At 41.0% G+C, this 20,824-nt stretch overlaps 1 protein-coding gene across 2 annotated transcripts in view; it reads right to left on the bottom strand.

Moving 5' to 3' along the window:
• The window catches only part of tln2b (talin 2b), a 79,555-nt gene that overhangs the window by 35,766 nt on the left and 22,965 nt on the right, over window positions 1-20,824 (bottom strand). For both annotated transcript variants that reach the window (XM_044035700.1, XM_044035699.1), the window contains exons 2-12: window positions 12,546-12,719; window positions 12,349-12,446; window positions 12,025-12,154; window positions 11,235-11,390; window positions 10,674-10,816; window positions 4,915-5,042; window positions 4,565-4,628; window positions 4,285-4,389; window positions 2,041-2,196; window positions 1,267-1,368; window positions 758-834 (exon numbers count right to left, since the gene is read on the bottom strand). In XM_044035700.1, coding sequence (XP_043891635.1) covers window positions 758-834; window positions 1,267-1,368; window positions 2,041-2,196; window positions 4,285-4,389; window positions 4,565-4,628; window positions 4,915-5,042; window positions 10,674-10,816; window positions 11,235-11,390; window positions 12,025-12,154; window positions 12,349-12,446; window positions 12,546-12,681 — 1,295 coding nt within the window. In that variant the 5' untranslated portion in view covers window positions 12,682-12,719. The remainder of the gene's footprint in view (window positions 1-757; window positions 835-1,266; window positions 1,369-2,040; window positions 2,197-4,284; window positions 4,390-4,564; window positions 4,629-4,914; window positions 5,043-10,673; window positions 10,817-11,234; window positions 11,391-12,024; window positions 12,155-12,348; window positions 12,447-12,545; window positions 12,720-20,824) is intronic.

Raw genomic sequence — 20,824 nt, forward strand, 5'->3', positions numbered from 1 at the left:
TGTAAGCTGACGTGTGAGGCTATTCACTGTTGTATGTTTACATTAATGATAATTAACTGAGATCACAACATAGAAAAAAATAACCAGCATTACAAAAAAAATTTAATTAAAAACAGTTGAGGCAAGTGTGTATTTTCAGAAAATAGTAAAGAAAACGCTCTTTATTCTCAGCTCAACAGATGATCCTTCCTCTTCTGGTTAATTTTGGCTTGTTTTGAGAAGCAGCAATTACGTCTTTGTGCTCAGAGCCACAACACGAGTAAATTGGCTCCTGAGCAGCAGGAATATGATGCCTTATTCTGCCAGAGTGGTTTCACTGAGAGCCGTGTGGATTGTCAGTAAAAACCTAATTTCCAAACCATTGTCTATTGGTTATAAAGCGGCACGAGGAAAGCGCTGAGCAATATTGATGAATGAACGACTGAATTGCGATGAGATAATATCCAAGTATGACATCTTAGCCTTGTAGTGGTGCACCGTTTTATGAACAAAGATACATTGGTGCTTTTGCTTCTTAATGTGTGCAAAAACAAAAAATTAAACAAGGAAGAACTCATTTTCTAAAACACACAATTCTAAAACAATACCGCAGATTATTGAACAACAGCGTTAGTGTTACTTTAAATTTCAAAGTGCTGTTTTTTGTGTTTAACTCCTCTCTTGGGGGAAATACGCTAGTCAGGCAAGGTTTAAAATCATGAAGACTTAGAACAGTAGCAGTGTGTGGACAATAGGATAGAGAAACTACACGACTCACTTCTTGGGGGAAACCGATTCCTCCAGCATGGTGGACTCCTCATCGCCCTCAAGACCAAAACGATCCTTACTCTGCTTCTGTGGAGCCACGGACATCACAGTGAAGAATAGAAACTTAAAGGAATACGTCACTGATTTGCATTTAGCTTCGTGTTACTAGAATAGGGGTAGTATTTTTGAAAAATTGTGCTTCCCAACCTCAGTTTCAGAGTCGAGAAATATCTTCATTCTTTTTTTTTGTTATATACCAGTGACACTTCTGCACTAATTCTAAAAAAAACTTTTTAGACCTTTTTTTAACCCACTCGTAGGGAGACGGGACCTCATTCCCAGAATGTAAACATTGTCTGCCATCTTTGCTAACAGCTACGCTAACAGTGTCACTGGTGGGCACATAACAAAAGAAAAGAATGAAGATATTTCACAACTCAGGGGAAACTGAGGTAGGGAAGCATACTTTTTCAAAAACTGTACGCGTGCCATATTAACGCAAACAGTCTCACTACTTGCCTTTTTGAGAATGATGTCGATGTATCCGGCGATAAGTTGGGATATCTGCTCTCCCTCTGTCGTCTGAACGGAGTAATAACTCTCCTGGTACTCTCCAAAATCCTAATGGATTAAATATTCGGAAAATAAAAGTCACAGAAAGGTAACGTACGTGTGTGGTATTGATAAAACATTTTAAACCTAACAGGAGCCTGACATTCTTCTTACAGAAGGAAAGAAAATGCTTTACTGGCAGATTCTTGGCAGCATTTTAATTATTTCCACTCCTAACAAAAAAAAACTAAAACATATTTCTCCAAAGAGGTGATTAAAATGAGAAGCAGTCTAAGTCAAAGCTTTCCACAGAATATTTTCGTACGTCTTAGATAATATGTATGATTTTTTTTTTTGCATAACTAGCATAATCAGCCATCTTTACATGAGGTACTTCTCACCAATTCTGGATGAAAACAGACAGCAGTGTTGTTGCCAACAGCTGGGAAAGAATATTGAAAAAAGCTTTCAGATAAATAATAAATCCAAGTTCTGCAATTTCTCCCCAAGCATCTATTGTTAACTCGGATGCAATAGCTGGCTAGCATGCTCAAAACATTCAACACTGGAGGTCTTGGGGGGGGGTCTCAACAATTTTTAGGATGCTGTTTATTTTGGAAAATGAAACCTGGTGGAAAGACTGAGTGTGTGATGCAAACTGCTCTAAGCACAGAATGCTGAATATGTGCAGTTTATACATTATTTGACTTTCTAGTCCCGACGGCCCGATGCACACAGTACCAGGGTGAAGCTCTTGGGGGAGGCAGCCCATCTCTTGACGGTTGTCAGAGGCCACTCCTGCACCACATCCTTCGTCTTCTCATCCACTCGCATCACTGACTCTTTGGTTATCCCCAGCAGCCGTGGGACAAGCTTATTTTTACCCTTCATCTTTTCCTGTCAGATAGGAAAACATCAGGCAGCATTTATGTCGGCGCCACACGCCCACCAAGATGATTCATTTGAGGCGCGAACACAAAAAAAATCACGGTGTCCTTTTTGCTGGTGCTATTGTTGATATACACAATGCCGTGTCTGTGACTTAAAGCCCTTACATGGAGGAGAAGGGCAGCTGTGAAGTGACCCAGCAGAGTTCAGCATTGTTTAATGGCTGCTTTATTGAGCAGAGACTCCACAGGCTTCACTGTCAGCACACCATCATGGTGTTTCCACCCGCTCTCTGCCTGACCAACTCCGGTGCCCTCCAACACTCTGCCCACTGGAAATCTATTACAGCTCACTTTAGAGACCAAGCCTACACTTGGCTCTCTTCCAAGGGCGCAGAGGGCAATAGAGAAATTAGTGGGTTATAGAGATGGGGGAGTTTAAAATATATACACCTTATATCTACGGGCTTTTGTTGTTTTATCGCTGGGTTAAAATAGAAAGCTACGAGAATAGAGGTGAGGCCAATGAGTAGATGGATTTCTAGGTTGAGGGCTGTCCAACACAAGGACAGATAACATTATCCAAGTGTTTGTGATATCTTAACGCAGTGTTTATTTTAAACTTCCATTGTTTTAGGTCACGTCACGATAATTGTCAAGGCAGTATTCAAGCAGGAAGTTTGATTTTCTTATCTGAAGTGGGCATCAATTTTAAATGATTCTCCTTGATTACTGTTGGAATACACTTCCATCGGTATTTTCAAATCTGTGACGTTTACGGCATCAGAGAACTTGGCAACCCTTACATCTGCAGTGATTACGGGCTGTCAGATGAGAAATAATAAGGGCTCAGATGTGCTTGAGCACAGAGCCAGGTCTGTGCTTTTGCCTCTGTTAGCATCAAGAGCAGAGTGCGGCTGGAGTGAATTATTTATAACAGAGTCTTGAAATGTCCATCAATAAATCTCCTCATCGAAAGCAAGAAAAAAAACATACATGTGGACGCACATGCGCTCTTCCATACACAAGCTCTCACACACAGTGGGCTGGAAATGTGAAGCCAAACATTCAATTTATCATCCATTTAAGACCCCAGCAGGCAACCAAAACCCTCCGTCCTCCAAGTTTCTAACTCAGCCGCTTGTCACTGAGTGTTTAATTCCTGCGGGTGCGACTTCTTCTCGCTCGCGTGCAGCACTTCCATTCTACTTTTGTTTTTGCCAAACCAGAACAGAATTGTCACAAGCATTTTACAGCACCGACTGAGAGTGTAAAAGCTTCCACTCGGAACTGATTTCATCTGTCATGCTGATTAGTCGTGATGATGGGACCACAATTTCTTTTCATACTGTTGGCCATCACTTGAGCCTCTTGGATCTGAGGTTTGTTTCCGTACGATTATCTGATCTCATCAGATTTCATTTTACCTCAAACAAGGAGGTTATGTTTTTGGCGGCGTTTCTCTGTGAGCAGCTTAACGTCTTGTGCAAAGGCCACATTTGGACCAAATTTTCTGGAGATGAAATGATAACAAAGCAATGATTAGATCTTGGTTGTGATCCGGATCCGGATACAAATCCAGGTTGTTGTTTTTCTTGCACGACAAAATGTTGACCTTGCAAAACAGGGGAGTTTACCGACACAGTGGGAAACCAAGTGGCCTTGGCGGGGGTCGACTTATTCTGAGTGCTTCCTCTAATTTTGTTATGTTTCTCTGTTTCAAAATCTGTCACGCAATGCACTCTGTGGCTGCATTACATTACCACAACTAATCAAAATGAAGGCCGGGGTGACCCAATAGCTACATGATTAGGACACATAAGTGCAGAAACCTTGTGCAGATCTTTGGTTAAACTCCACGTCTCGTTCTCCTAATCTCTCACCCTGTCAACTGCATTTATCAAAATAAAGACAGAAAATGCAAAAATACATTTAGCTCTAAAATGATGGCCCATACGACGACAAAAAAAAGCATTATTAAAATGCATTATCCTTTAAGAGAATAAACACTCTTTGGAAATGGGAGCATGATGTTTGTGCCAATGAAGCAGATGAAATTGAACACATTTCTCTTTATTTTACTTGTTTACAATCTTACCTTCACCAGGAAGAAGGACACCCCGTATGTCTGCAGGGACCGGGCCAGCTTCACATATTTCACTTTTGCCTCAATCTCAGTCATCTCTCCACAGTTTTTATGTTCCTGCAGAGACGGCAGCAGTTACATCTAAATGTCACGTCTACATGTGTTGTATTCTGTCAATCTGTGTTTCTACAGAGAACAAAATACTATAATCACTATGGGCTGTCCAGGATGTCAAATATTTAACACTTTTTTTTTACTTAAATGCAACATTCAAGTGATATACTACACATACTTGGAATATTTTCTTCTCGGACCCTCTCTGCTTGATGTACTCTTTAGGTAGGAACTCCTTCAGGCTGTGGGGATAAATTACATTTTTACATGGTTACTCTTTTCAGCTACAGGCATTTCCTTTTCTATTAACATGCCTCTACATATGAGGTCATTCTTGCTCTATACTGCTTACATATATATAAAAAAAAAACAGTTGTAAGTGCTGACATCAGCCCTGAGCTTTCAATTGGGGGAAATCCCAGAAGTAACCAGCTGTACTGAAGCAGGAGATGACAATCTATATGTCCAGCTGACAACAGTAAGTGTGAATGTTGCATGAATGCAGGGAAAAAAAAGAAGAGAGCTTACTCAAGGAATCCGGGCTTGTGCTTGTGCTCCACGTGAGGCCCAAACTGGATCTGAGCCTGGATCCCTGCGAACTCACAGGCTTTATCAAAGGAGACGGGATGGGATCCATTCAATATATCATCCCTAGCCTGAAGGAGACATGAGGGGGCGGGGGGAGGTATGAGAGAGGATAAAACACACTTACAGGAAGACGTTGCAGCAACAAAGTCCAGAGATTTATCCAAAAGTCACCCAATAGATCTCTGTAATGAGCACTTATTGGCCCTCTTTTATCTTGAACGTGTTGCTGCCGTATCCCTTTGATCCCACTTTCCAGTCTGAAAAACAGAATCACATTGTTCTTCTGAGCTTATTTTCAGCTTCTGAAGCCTCTCCTCTAGGCCGTATTACGCATCTCAGTGACGTAAACTCTCCGGACCATTAATTACATAAGGACAAGGTACTTGAAATCAAATTACGATCATTTTCAGCTGCTGCATTTATCAGAGCCTGATCGGGTGCACGCCAGGACGGGGTGGCAAAGGTGAGACTTGACTTTTGCACCTGAATTGGCACCCGTTTCGAGGCAAGTTTGATAAATGAGTGCCAATGTCTGCTTTAAATGCACTGTGGCTTCAGAGAAGTGGCTGAAGTGTGTGTGTAGAGCTCGGAACTCGTCATCATTGATGGACGTAGACCTTTCACACACCTAAATATGGTTCTGTTCTCAAATAAGACGCGTTTGTGACAATGAAATACGGCATCACCGCCCATTATGTGTTGAGGGAAAAAAAAAACAATACAGAAATGCATCGTGATATCCCATTTGTATTAGATTGGCCATCAATATGTTGGTATGAAATCTAATGACTAAATGTTGTTTTTTCTACTGAGTAGAGAAATTGCCTGTTCAGTGCTGCTGAGACATCACTTAGGTTTCACTGCATTTTCAGCCAGACTGTCTATATAATATGTCTACATAATCCTCTCAATTTAGGTAGATGGAAAGGGAGGAGGCCTTGTTGACATATTTCAAATGGTTTGTCAGTATGTGTTGTTTTTCTCCACGGGGCAGTCAGCTCTGCCTATCGCTCCTCTCCCACTCCGTCTCTTGTGCGCTGCTGTAAAATTAATGACTCCAAAAGCTGAGAGGTCTCGCTGACAGAAAGCTTCCATCAGTGCTTTTAGCATTAGCATATCAGTGCACACAGCATGGACCCGACTCCTTACAACCCATTACATCAATGAAAAACTAAGCAGGAGCTTACCGCTGTAATGAGGACAACAATCTCCTGCACTCACAATAAAGTCCTTTCCCCAGTCTAATTCACAGAGGAGTATATACGCTCTTAGCGGACACGAGAAGACTCCTAATCTGGGCCTCACACATGCCCCTCACTCTGCCACACAATGTTATAGCTCTGTATCATTTTAAAGCAGGGGTCTCAAATTCAAACGACCTGGGGGGCCAATGAGTGTCCAGTCTGGTCTTGAGGGGGCCGGTCATAACGACGTGGGAAAATCATAATATTCACAATATTAATTCACGATAACACAATAACGACATTCATGATTCAAAGATACAGTGTTTGTTATGATATAGAAGGATAGACAGGCCACAATAACAAAAACATGTTTATAATGAGAACTGAACTAAATAATAACTGTAATAATAACACATATTATTTTATGCTACATACATTTACAAATGTGATTCATATAACCGTAGATAAAAACATTGCTTACTGTTCAGGAAAATAGCAAACAATAAGTAGCACTAGCAAAAACAAAGAGTACCGTTGGAGCTATTTACATTTTTTTGTTCTTAGTGGTATTTTGATAATATTGCCCATGTGGCCCACGGGCTACGAGTTTGAGACCTCTGTTTTAAAGGATTCAAGGAATAATGGATCTATTTTTTTTTTAAATCAGTGGATAAATTAAACAGTGAGCTCTTAGTTATTAAGGTACTAAATTGTGGTTGTGGAAGCCCCTTTATGAGTTTGAATTACAAACAAAATTACAAAATGACAAACAGACACAATGAAGATAATAACACAACAACAGGCATGCAAATGTTATTCATCTTTTACATGTATGGGTTTCCTTCCACAGTCTAAAAACATGCAGATTTGGGGATTAAGCAAATTGGACACTAGGTGTGAGTGTGAGAGAGGTACCCCACCTTTCGCCCTATCTATCACACTGAGGCAAAAGCAACTGAATTCACACTGTTTGAGTAGGACAATTGGCAATAATATATGCGTAAGGGATTATCTAAATTATTATGTAAATGTTTCATGGCTTGGATAATAATACAGTGTTATTCTGAGCATAAATTGCACATGTAATGTGAATTTGCCGCCTCTGTGATCGGTCATTCACCAACCAAGTGCTGAGCTAAACTGGCTTTGGTTCATATCTCACTCCATTTATCCGTGCTGTTCTTATTCCGACAAAGCAAATGATGTCTCAAAAACTGCAACAAATACTATCAAAAACCAAGTGAGTTGAATCCAACTACACACTCTGAAGGATGAGATAGCAGCACTAAAGATTCCCTTGTACGGATACTATGTATTATTCACAACCCTTCATTTGTTCATAATTTGGACTATCCCATCACACGGTGCAAACCCAGATCATCGTACAAATGACAGAGAGGGAGTGGCTGAGTAGTAAAGGAGATTAGTCTGTTACTGGCAAAGCTTCCATCATGCGTGTGCATGGACGTGGATGCGAGAGGGATGGAATCATGGAAGCTTCACATCACTAATAAAAATAAGCTTGTTTTAGACATCGCTGATTTGCAGGGATGTCAGAAAGAAAAAAAAAAGAAGAAAAAATACCACCCACCATCTGCTGAATCTGAATTCAATTACTGAATTCTGCTGAGGTTCACACAATTACAGGGCGATTGTGAGTGATACAGGATATTAAAGAAGAACATGTGCATGTGTGTGTGTAATTAATGTGCAAGACAAGAGGGGGGGTGGAATGTGGAAAAGAAGCCATGGGGTAATATGCTACCCTCTGCTATAGCTCTCTCTGCTCTGGCCTTTTGACACAATAACAAAATTAGAGCCACAGCCATGCTAAGAGTCTATGTGATCAGCCTGTGTGACCGTCTGAATGTGTGTGAGACAGAGTGAAGGGACGAGGAGAAGACAGAAGGATGGACAGTGGAGCAAAAGGAGGCGGGGCAGGGGGGTAGGGATGTTGTTGTGAGAGGAAATATGAGTGTGTGTGTGTTGAGGGGAGAGCATGATGTGCACAGTGCAGTAATCTGTGCCAGGGTGAGAGGGTGGAGATGTGTGCAATTATGTCAGAATGTGTAGGAGATGGAGCAGTTGTGGAGACAGGCAAAATGGAAGGGAAGGAAACAGAGGGTAAGGAAGATTGAGAGGAAAAACAGGGGCAGACAGATAGATGGGCGGAGAGCAGCCGGGGCAGACACGGAGGGCGGACGACTCCATGTCTCTTATGACCACGTTCAGCAGGCAACAAGGACTGATACGATGACAGCACTAGTCAAATATACTCTGTACTCTGAGCACCGCTTTTCAGAGCTCATGCATTTTCTTCGGGCCGGCGTCTATGCAAGTCATTTGCACAAAGATATTCAGTTTCCTATGCTCTGTGTCTGTCTCACAGCGTCCACCTGTGTTTGGGAGTCTCGCACACTGCTGTCTGAGACCAGGTGTCAGTGGGGAGCTGTCCTCCCCCGGCTGAAGGGGCTGATGTGAGCAGAGTCATGTGTGCACACTTGACTCCCCTCAAGTTTCCCCTCCACTCAGGGAAACTTCCCTGGTGCCAGCAAATTTGTATGAACAGGTTATAATCTTAACACACGCCACAACAGAAATAGCAAATAAGAGAGAAGAAGAAGATGAAACCATACAATGCCAAACTCTCCAGTAGATTCCCTTCCATGTACTGTGTGTATGCTGCACATAGGACTAATCCACTCCTGACAGTTTGGATAAGGACGTGACACGATGGCCTTGAAAACAAACCCCTTGAATCTCACTGAATCAGTTACTTGACATTAGAATAAACTGAATTCTGACTAAAACTTGACTTTTAAAATACAGAAATTGTAAAAAAAAAAAAAAGTCAGACTAGCACACCCAGATAATGCAATTCAGTCGGACTCAAGCTGGCCTATGTACTCTGCACATGCTCCACAAAAATGCAAAAACAGCATCTTGTACAGCAATACTAATACTAACGGGCTGAAGTGGGTATATTGCCACTGGTCAAAAACACAGTTTAACCCCAGGTTTAAATTAGTTTTTCATCAGTGCTAATTTCCTTCTTGTCTGCTCTATTTTTTTGCCAGAGCTCCATTTCCATAGCACGGACACACTACTACAGTACAATACAATGTTGTCCATGATAATGATGGTATGTAAGACTATTTAATTTATGATATATCATGATATATATGTGTAACAGGAAAGGAAAAAGGTATCAAAATCCCAGAACAATACCTTGCCAAGTCTTAAGTTATTGCACTCATAGCCATACATTGGCAAAATAACATAGCATCATACCATCCTACCAAGTAAATGAATAGTATCTGCATTATTCCTGCCCTTTCCTTGCAGCACCAGGGAGTTTTTTGTTGGCAAAGAACTTCGGGTACAGGGTGAAAGTCTTTTGACCCTTCAGAATTAAAAGCTGTTTTGCGTTTCATTTGTTAGCCACAGCCAGAAACAGGGCCAACAACAGCAGCAGCAGCAGCAGCGCTGCTTTTCCGTGCATAGCCAGCACATGGAAGCCTTGTTTAAGTTTTTAACCAATGACGTATCAGACATATTTGATCAACACTTAGGGCATTGACGTTATGCTGCGTTCCAGTGTCCAGCGTCCTTGACTCACAGAAAGTTATTTCAGGTTGCATGCATCCAAAGCGATGCTAAACGTGGGGGTTTGTATGTAAACATAAGAGCACACAATGGAATAAAAGCAGCAGTGTTGATATGGTAAAGATTGCCCGCTTTCAACTGAACGCCAAAAAGAGCAGTGTGATGTTGGGAAGCATAGAGTGTGTGGGGGGGATAGCTTATGAAGGGTTATCACCTGACTCTGCAGTTCCAGAGTTGTCATTGTTTTGCCCTCAAATGTAATGTTCTGGTCGTCTTCTCTCACATGAAAATACTTACAGCCTCGGTAGGCAGCAGTTTTCAGTGCACAAGTAAAGCTAGTAGTGACCAGCTGGCAAAGTATTTACTAGATATAGAGGCAGATAACTTTCTTGGGAGACAGAAATAGAACTAGGACTCCAAATGTGTGCTGATATCACTCTACGTCTGTTGTGTAGCAATTTTGAGGTGATGATAGATCAGTGTTTTCAGATCAAATCAATTTTGTTTGTATAGCCCCAAATTCACAACCCACTGTTTGTCTGAATGGGCTTTACAATCTGTGCATGATGCAATATCCTCTTTCCTTAGAGCCTCAGTAAAGGAAACAACCCCTTACCAGCCACTTCAAATATGCAGCGATTACGTTTTTTATATTCAAGGATTTACATTGTTGTGATGCTGTTCGGCTAAATAAAGGCACAGAACCAACACGTCAAAACAAGCCAAAACTAAATAGCACACAAAAATGCAATTATTTCATTTAATTACACTCCAGTTACATGTTCCGTCACCTCTAATAAAAAACTTGAAACCACAGTATAGGGCACATTTTTCAAAATCTCTCCACTGTGTTTGCAATGTCAGCTTCAAGGTGTGTGTGTGTGTGTGTGTGTGAGTGTCAAAGTTCACCTGAACATAGAGCAGGTTTAGCTGAACAGGGTCCCGCGAGTCCACGTTCTGGTCTGAGTAGAAGAACTTGCGCCTGAGCAGCAGAGTCTCGCTCTCCTCCACTCCTTGCTCTCTGAACGTCCTGCTGTGGTCCAGCCAGTTCACTGCTCAATCAATAACACACAGTTAGCACAGATATTACCGGAGGTAAATGATAATTCAACCACGAGGGATGAAAACACATCAGACAGAGGTGACGGATCAACTGAGAGAGACAATTAATCACAGTCAAGTGAATATCTTGAGTCGTTTTCTTTTTCTGCCGAGAGAAGACTTCGTTTTCAATCAAGGTTAAACGGGTGATTTATATATTCACGAGTTTCAAAATTGAATTGGTGTCCTCTGGGCGAATGATAACAGTGGCCATTTCATTTAACTTACTAAATTTAAACTTCTTTTGATACGTTCATGCATTAATCGAGACCACATGATGGCACCGAGTCAGATATATTACTGCGAAAGAATGAAACAGGCATTAAGTCATCAGGATATCAATTAAAAAAACAAAAACTTCACACTCACGGTCGTCATCGGTGTGGAGTTTGGCTTTGAGCTTTTCCATTTTCCTCTCATCTCGGAGCAGCAGCGTTCTGTCTTTCTTCAGTGTCCCCACTCCATCCTCCTTCTTGTCCTCGGCCACCTCCTGAATGAGGGAGTACTCTTCATAGTTGGTGATTCCTGTAGAAGGACACGTTAAGACGGGTGAACAGGTGGAGGAGCGGCCGCCTCAAACTGGCACAGTTGTTGCAATCGCAGAAAACAAAGCAATCCTCTCAGTTATAAGAAGTGTGGAGTGGAGGAAAGCTGGTGCAGAGCCAGAAAAATCAAAAATGCAAACCAAGGAGGAGAAGAAGCCAAGCAGAAAGATTTACCCGAAACAAATATTTTCCAATAAAGCTCTCTGCCAGACACACATCGCTCTCCTCCCTTAAACAAATGGGCTTGATAGCAGCCCATCATAACTGAAATATACAGCTTGGGGCAAACCTTCAGTGTCAGACAAAGAAGGCACAGCCTGCGCCTTGGGAGGATGACTTAAACATTCAGAAACAAGCTCAATGGACATAATAAATCATGTCCATTGTACCTTAGAAATGTGACTTTATATGTCGTATGGGATGTTCAGAACAGTGGGTTAACACATGCTAAATGAATATAGCACATAACAACACAGTAACACAACGCTGCTCAGTGTAAATTCGAGTGGCATGCTTTAGTTTGGACTAAAAATAACACAGGGAATGAATAATTCAAGCCACAGACGACAGCTTTTCAAGATTCATATTAGCGGTGGCTTGAAGCCATCAGTTACCTATTCTACTGCAAATGGTGACAAGCAGCTCCCCGACTGTTTTGGAGTCGTCCACCATGATGGTTTTAATCGCTCCATCCAGCATTTTGATCTTTTGCGGCCTTTGTTTCTTTTTGTATTCCAAGACGTCCTGAGAAAACAGAGCAAGCGAGTAACGACACCGACAACCTCTGTGATCATTCTCAACAGCAAACCGCAATCGGTCACAGCAGGCAAGGGGAGGAGGGAACATAACTCATGTCTCTGGAGAAAACATAAATCACATTATCAGGTGATAGGTGACACCGTTGGTTGTGCACCTCAGACTGTATGACTCAATCTTACGCCATTACGCAGCATGTAGTAATCCAGGGTTCTTCCCGACTCCAGCCAGATTCCCTTCCTGGGATCGTCGTCCGACAAGAAGAGGCCGTAGTCCGATGCTGAAACACAACGTGAAGCAGGATGTGAATGCCTATCGACTGCCACTAGGTAAAGGATAGATTATGCATGTTGGGACCATTTCGCAGTCATCCACAAACCTTGTCCTGTCTGCGCCTCAGGGACTCGCTCTCGGATGATTCGGCATGCGTCATACACCGGCGTGCACGGCTCAAACTGCATCGTCTTCACCACATTGCATTGGCGGACACAGATCTTCAGTGACAAGGCCACCATCTTGATGACTTGTATCACGGCCTCGAGGACCAACACACCTGGAAAACAGCCAAGTAGAAATATTAGGGGGAAGGTGCGGAGTGTGGAAAGTCAAGTTAACGTCCCGACATTATGCTCTCATAAAGAAATCGCACTTGAAGGTGTGAAGAGGAAGCCTCCCACCACACGGCACAGAACAAATTGTCACAGTTATCTCCTTGGGGATATTTTCATCTATGTAACTACATTTACTGTATGGTATAAGCTGCGCTCCCGTCTCAGCAGCTCCTCACTCTCTCCTCCTGCTCTGATATTAAAAGGCTTACATGTGTGGCGAGCGTCTGCCCGATTGAAGCATGTGCAGTATTAGCCGAACCGAGGCAAACTACATCACCTTTCAGCAGAAACGCGAGGGAAAAATGTGCAAATCTCTTCAAACGGCAAAAATAACAAGAGCCAAGTCAAAGGAAAGTAAAGGAGAAAAAAAAAATAAGAAGACATTCCACTGCTGCATCATTATTCTCCCAACTTTCACTTTCCACCATGACAGACAAATCAGTGGGTGTTTTATCACACACCGCAATTAGGAGCGAATCTGCTCAGAAGAGACGGAGATGACACTGCAGACTGTCCTCTTCCGTGACCTTGACTTTATCAGGGAGAGGGATCGAGATGATGAATAGGGTCATCCGTATCGGGGAAGGTCTCCTTCCTCTCTGTAGAACAACAACTGAGGTTTTGCCGTGTTGTGAACATGAATGAAAACATCCAGGAGAACCACCTTCACAGATTCCCGTTGCTGCGGCGGTATGGGCGTTGTTTCATGGTCATAAAAGTAAATGCACAGGTGTGAATAATAAAATGATACATGGCTGATTACCACTTATCTTCCTCAGTTTCAGGTTCACTGTCCTAGTTGAACTGAACAGAGCCGTTGATAACCTGTGTTTTTTTTTAGCTTAACATTTCGAACATTCTGATGTGATAAAAAACACATACAGGGCTGCAACTACAGTTGGCATTTTCAGCTAATCTGCTGATTATATTTAATTTGGGCTATTCAAATCATTTGTCTGAACTGTCTTGAACTACAATGATCTTTAGTAAAAATAAGCTGTAATGGACATTTAAAAGTATTTATTAAATATATACTATTAAATGTCTTTAAATACTTTTGGGTTTTGTCCTAAAATGTGACTTCAAATAAATAGCTGAAAGTTATTTCTGGAGACTGTCCTTTCAATTGATTGTTTCCGCTTCAGAATCCACTCCACACTAGAAGAATTTCCCCTCCATAGCTGGACGCGAGGCCAAAAGTTCAAACCTTTACACGGGCACAATTCAGATCTCAGTCAGTCACGGACACAAAGAGTTTTTGTGTCTCATCCGCAGCCACAGCAGACAAAAATCTGAGAGGTACATTTTCTATAATCTGGTTGTGAAAGATTCCGCCTGTGACTGTCATTCTGTCACGGCCATGGGTTTCCTCTCCAATAGGCCCTTTTCCTTGCCCGAATCTCTCTTCATACAAAGTGGGAAAGACAAGCTCAAAGAAGAAGGGGGAATGGCGCCACATGAGCTCATCTCTGCACAGGCTGTAGGAGAAGCCCCACCGAGTCTTTGTCATCACGCTCTTCCCTCAGATACTCTCCTCTATAGAAAAACAGCTTGAGACCTCAGACTGACGACACAGCAGGACACATGGGCACTTATGTTGGCTCCCAATGTATACACACACACACACACACACACACACACCCATACACACATGCATAGGTTTGAGCATCGTCTGAGGAAACTGCATTGGCTTCCATTTATTTGGACATGCCTAAACAAAGCACTAGCACCTTAACCATAACTTGTTAATGGCTAACTCTAATTACCCTAAACACAATTCAAATCTTAGCCTTAAACTTCACCGGCTCCTCAAAAATTTGGTTCTGGTTTATTGGGACCAGGTTTTGCTCTACGTGACAAGGTCAATGTTTATGACACACACGCAAGCACACACAGAATGTTTTCTTTTTTTTACTTCATCTGAAATTTCTCAATGAGCCTACATGTATATAAGTATGATTAGTCTACAGCTAACAAAACAGTGAATGAATGAATGAATGAAATAACAAATTACTCAGATTTGAATGATTTTTTTTTCCAAAAATGTCAGTAAAAGGCAAGAAAACAAATAATAACAATGAAATGGAGAAGTATAACTTGTTCACAACTGAATACAATTTCTAAATTAAAACACAAGAACATAACAACGTCATTGTTCTGTGGCTGAAGGAGTAGGACAGAAGTATCTTTTTGAAGCTTTGGTTACAATATTCATATAAACCATTTAAATAAATCAGGAAACAAATGAAAACCAAAACAAATCAGGAAACAAATAAACAGCCCCTGCATCTGTGAGTATAGGATCACTCACTTCAGAGACTAGACTACAAGAAACCACATAAAGAAACCCAGAAGGAGACTGATAATCTCCAAGCTTACAGTAGCATGCAAGCACTTTTTTGTTCTTTCTCTAGAATCCTCGTGCAAACACTCCAATCCAGCCATCTCCTCATTATCTTGTCCAAATGCTTCTAATGCCTCTCAGAATTATTTACATTACTGGAAAAAATTATTCAATGTGAATAACAAGTCAGTAATGATGTATACTTCATTTTCAAAGCACATTTCTCAGGATTTTAAAGGGCAGCTTCAGAGATCATACACGAGAGTGCTGTACACACAAGGTATTTTAGACTATTTGTGCTTTGGCAGCATCAATAAGGAGGAACAGAAATAGCAGTGATGCAGATGCAAACACAGCCACTGTGGGGAAGAGGGATACATTAGGAAAGCGACGCTCAAGGAAGCACCGCTACTGCAAAAGGACGACAATTAGACTTTAACAAGCAGTGATGCAACTGAAAATAACTGCATGGCTCATGTGAAACAGTCAGTAAAGCAGCAGGAAAACAGTTTGACTGCAGCTTCAATAATACCTCAAAAATAACACTCTTCAGCCTGGCCAGCTATTACTGTTATTGCTGTGTAATTTGCGCACGCTGTATGTTTTTGGATGAGTGTAAATTTGACCTCAGTAGTTACCAGGACTGCTTAGAACAGCAGGATTAAATCATGTGTCCATTGACAAAATGCTAATTGGCTAAACTCCTCTCTCCTCGTCACATCCTGCTGCACTGGCAGCCTTTTATCTCGGCCTGCTTGAAAGCAAGGTCAGGTTCCTGCACTGCCATAGAATGTCTCCCGAGACCATGACATGTTCCTGGAACACGAGACAGTTGGGTTGTGGTTTGTATGACAGCAAACTGGAGCTCTTGCTTCGAGCATGTGCGCATTCAAATCCAATACTGGTGAAATCCAGAAAGATCCATTTCTGTTCCACTTCCACCTTAGGAGAGTCAAGGTCAGGTGTGGCAATATAATTCATCATTATTATTATCATTATTATCATCAGCGTTCCAGCACATGAGGATGTTGCCTCTAAATTTAACGACTGCTCGGCTATCAATGAGCACTTGACATCCTAATTTGAATGAGTAAATCAGAAAGTACACAAGACGAAGGCATAAATCAACCAACTTAAATATATCTTGATGATGAGTCTTATTTGATTTACAACAATTCTAAATTATTTATTCGTCCACGCAGCACATCATTCTGTCATCTCGCCACATTAAAGACATGGAGTGAATATAAATATGGTGCACCGAAGGAAAAAAGAACTCATGCTGCAGGTGAATTCGTGTAGAAGATTAACAACAGCTAATACAATACAACTTATTATCACATCTTCTTTTCACTTGCTACATGGATCAAATTACCACTTTCACAAGCCTTGCGGAGATGATATCCTTTATTTCTTATTTATTTTTTTTATTTAATCAAGATACCCTGGTGCTCACTTCCTTGCAGAGAACATCCGGCGAATCTGGATTCTACCTGAATTCACATCTAATAATTAATAAGTCAAAGGCTTTCACCTCACCACCCTCGTCATATCCTCCAATACGTGTCATGAATGAATTAGTCACTGCTCCTGCGGGAAACAGCGGAATAAGAAGCACAGCTAGCCCTTTCTATTTATCCTTCTCTTTTATAATCATTTATGCAGTATTATTTCACTGCATTTTTACTCAAGAAAAAAAAGGAATTTGCTCTGAATGCAAATTGGTGTATACGTTTGCTACCATGAGCCACTTTGCCACTGCAATTTGAGGGTATAGACGCTGACAGAAATTGTAAATCTTGCCCTTGTCGAGGGGAGGGAGAGAGAGAGTGAGCAGCTCCTCTTACTCTAAAAATATCTCCTGAGGTGGAGCATCCTCCAGCATCAGCACGGTTTGAAAAAGACTCCACAGCAGAAGCAACTCAATGAGCGAGTCCGATTGGCCGAATCTTAAAAAGACTCACTTCATTCATTGATACCTTAAAGGACTACGTCACCAATTTGCATTTAGCTAGTATTACTAGAATAGGGGCAGTATTTTTAAAAAACATGTGATTCCCAACCTTAGTTTCCCCTGAGTCGAGAAATATCTTCATTCTTCACCAGTGACACTTGGTCCGAGGCTTGAAACCTCAACGCTAATTCTGCACTTTTTAGACCCACTCGAAGGGGGCGGGACCTCATTCCCAGAATGTAAACAGTGTCCGCCATCTTTGCTAACAGTTACGCTAACAGGACCAAGTGTCACTGGTGGGCATGTGACAAAGAAAAGAATGAAGATATTTCTCAACTCAGGGGGAACTGAGGCTGGGAAGCACAATTTTTCAAAAATACTACCGCTATTCTAGTAATACAAAGCTAAATGCTAATCGGTGAAGTATTCCTTTAACATACATGGTGTTGACCAATAAATTAAGATCCATTTTTAAATCACAATCTCTGAAGACTTTAAAAGGTATTCCCGAAGATTGTGCAAATCTAATCTGGGTATAAATATGAAAAAATTGGTACAGTATAAACTTGCTTTAGTAACCTACTCTCTAAAAAAGATTATATGGATTTAGATAATCCTGCCATCCTGAGGTCAATTACAAATACACAGCCGTACACAAGTCACCTATTTAAAAGGATGGAATGTTCACACTGACTCAAAGTGCATAACCAATTAATGAAAAGTAAATGAATAAAAGGAATAAGAAGTGTGGTGATAAAATCCAATGTCATGCAATGAAAATATTCAGTCGTGGCTCAGGGCTGCGACAGGAAAACCAATTCAGAGCTAGGACGCAGCAACAGTGAAACCTCAGTCCCTACAGCTGAAAACAGCTTAACCATTAAGAGCTTTAAAAACAAAGCGATTCTTTCTTTATTGATTACATATTTTACAGGTAACCAGTGCAAGTGTGCCTGCCAGAGAAGCAGCGATTTGTACGTTGACTCTTTGGCAGCTTTGGGTCTTTACTCATGAAACTGTTCAACTGCGCAAGACGTAGTGACCTAAAAACAACAACAACAACAACAAACACTCCTTACATTTTTTTAAGGTGATAAAAGCTTCTCAACACTACTAAGACTAAGTTAATTCACCATCCCTCACGTGAAGAGTGAGCTTCCAGACAGTAACAGACAGAGAGCAGGAGGCGGAGGAGAGTATCTGCAGTCACTCACTCAGTCAATGAGCTGCGCCTTCACTCACACACTCACTCACTCACTCACTCACTCACTCACTCACAGATGTTGTATTTGACAGTGCAGATTAGCCCCAAAAAACACCAAGGGACTCAGCCCATGATTTCATTTTCCTTATCAACCATATATCAGAACCATAAAATGCAGTATTTGCAGAGTGTGGTCTCTGGTCCTACATCTGGCTTTTGACTAATGACAATTTCAGACAAAGTGACAAAAAAAGATAGGAACCATGCTGGGACTCCGAGTCCAGTACTGACGTGGAATCATTTGCTGAAAGAAATGAAGACGTATGTGAGCATCTCACATGAAACATCATCATGTGAACACATACCATGAATCCACATGTTTTTTACTGACTCTTGTCATGCCAAAGAAAATGTTTTGTGTGTAAGCTGAATTTATGACTGTAAAATTCTGAACATCTGCTTGTCAAGTGGCTTTCGACTGCTCAGTCCAAACACGGGTTTGCCTGCTGCTCGCTGCGAACAATATGAGAGGCTCTGATGTTGAACTCCTTTTGTGTGTTCAATCTGGAAAGCATTTTCCCCCCACAGTTACATCCATGAGTATGATTTCTGCACCGCAGAGCAACAGATTTCTAATTTCGGTTACATAATCTCCTTGTATACTTGACTGTACAACCTCGCTTTAAAAAGGCAATTTAACTTCCAGTTCACACATACAGTGACAGCCAACTTTGTATTATGCTTTAAATACGCACACACACATACAGAGTTTCTCACCGAAACATAATCATAGCCGCTCGCACCGATCTGAAAGTATAAATAACAGCGGTGACATTAGCAATTGAAAATGACAAAGTGACTCATCTGAACAACACAGGAAAGTATTCATTTTTAGAATAAAAGCACATTTATTTTCCCTAAATGTCTGAGACATGTATATTTTCTTTAATGAAGAAATACTGAGGGTTGAGAAAATGCCAGTGTTGGTGTCTCATGGACACACATAGCAATAATAATAATTAGAAAAAGACAACACTGACGTAAACTCTATTATCATTCATCCAGAATGACTGAATAATAAGTGAACATCATGAAATGGAGAGAAGAAAATCAAAGAACGCAAACTAAGCAAGGACGCTCCGTTTCCCACAGCGTCAACACTCTCTGTCTCGCAAGGTTAACAATTGTTTTTAAAAAAAATGTACATTCATCTTCTGGATACACTCTCCTACCTCACACGGTTTTCACAATTGTTTTCAGTTTGTATCACTGAATCTGGATCGCCACCAAAATCTACTCATTTCTTCATTGGACCACATCCCCAGAGAATTTTCATCTAATTTCATTCTTAACTTTTTGAGTCACGCTGCTCACAGACACACAGACCAAAAAAACAGTGCAGTACTGTAATTATGTCCTCTAGAAACCGCCCATGACTGAGTGTGATCATCATTTAATCATTACTTACATCGTTATTGTTTGACAGCATGATTCAGAATCGTGCTGCTTTATTTCTGCACTACATTATCATCTATACATAATAATCTGAATCCGGTTAATGGCCAAATAGAGGCTTCACAACACAAGGAATGTGTTTTGATCATTGGTGCGAAACAATAGGAGCAAAAAACAGTATAAATATTAAGGTAATTAGGTATGTGTGTATATTATGACATGTTTTTTTGCTACACTCACTTTGACCCTTGAGATTCTCTCAGTCAAGATAAACAGAGGCCTCCTACTTCAACTCTCCCCTGATCCGAGTGATAGCAGAGCTCTGTGGCACCAACACAGTATGACATTAATTGAAATGCAATTTTATCAAATGTAGACACGCAGGCACGGGGAGATAAAGAAAGTGCAGGGGAACGACTTCACGTCATTAAACCATAATTAGTGACAGAGCTCACGAAATCGCTGCATCAAAAAATGACAAAGGTCACAGTGAGACGCCAACCGTCGTCTGTGTCTCTCAACATCAGTTTAACACTCCTCACACATACATGAATATCAAAGCGGACCGAGGCAGCCTTTTGTCATAAAAGCACCCCTGCAAAACATTACTTTAGTAAAAAACATGGGTGGAAAAAAACAGAGGATCAAAATGAAGAACACAAAGAAAAAAAATGTTGCATACTGAAAAACTACTGGAAAGTAAGTCGAGGTTAAGAGAGAGTTACAAAGTGTTCAGAAATACTTTGTTGCAAAACAGAGACAGACAATTATTCGCGACAAATATCGGTGTGTTCATTTTAAAAATAATTTGGGATCTAAACAGATACATCTGCCAATTTGATTCACCGCTCTAGGGATTTTATTTTTTAAATGTTCCATCTTCTGTGCAAAATAAAAACTGAAAAACAAATGTGTTGGAAACAGGAACATGAATGGAAAATTAACAGCGAGATAAAGGCAAACAGTGTTTAAAAAAAAAGAAAAGGGAAAATTAGATTGCAACCTTTGCAGTAATTCTTATTCTTAATTTAAAAAAGTAACTCCTTCAAATTCTGCTCTTTAAGATTTGGTGTGAAAGCAAAATAGCCTA

The sequence above is a fragment of the Solea senegalensis genome, linkage group LG10, assembly GCF_019176455.1.
Source record: "Solea senegalensis isolate Sse05_10M linkage group LG10, IFAPA_SoseM_1, whole genome shotgun sequence".
Taxonomy (NCBI): domain Eukaryota; kingdom Metazoa; phylum Chordata; class Actinopteri; order Pleuronectiformes; family Soleidae; genus Solea; species Solea senegalensis.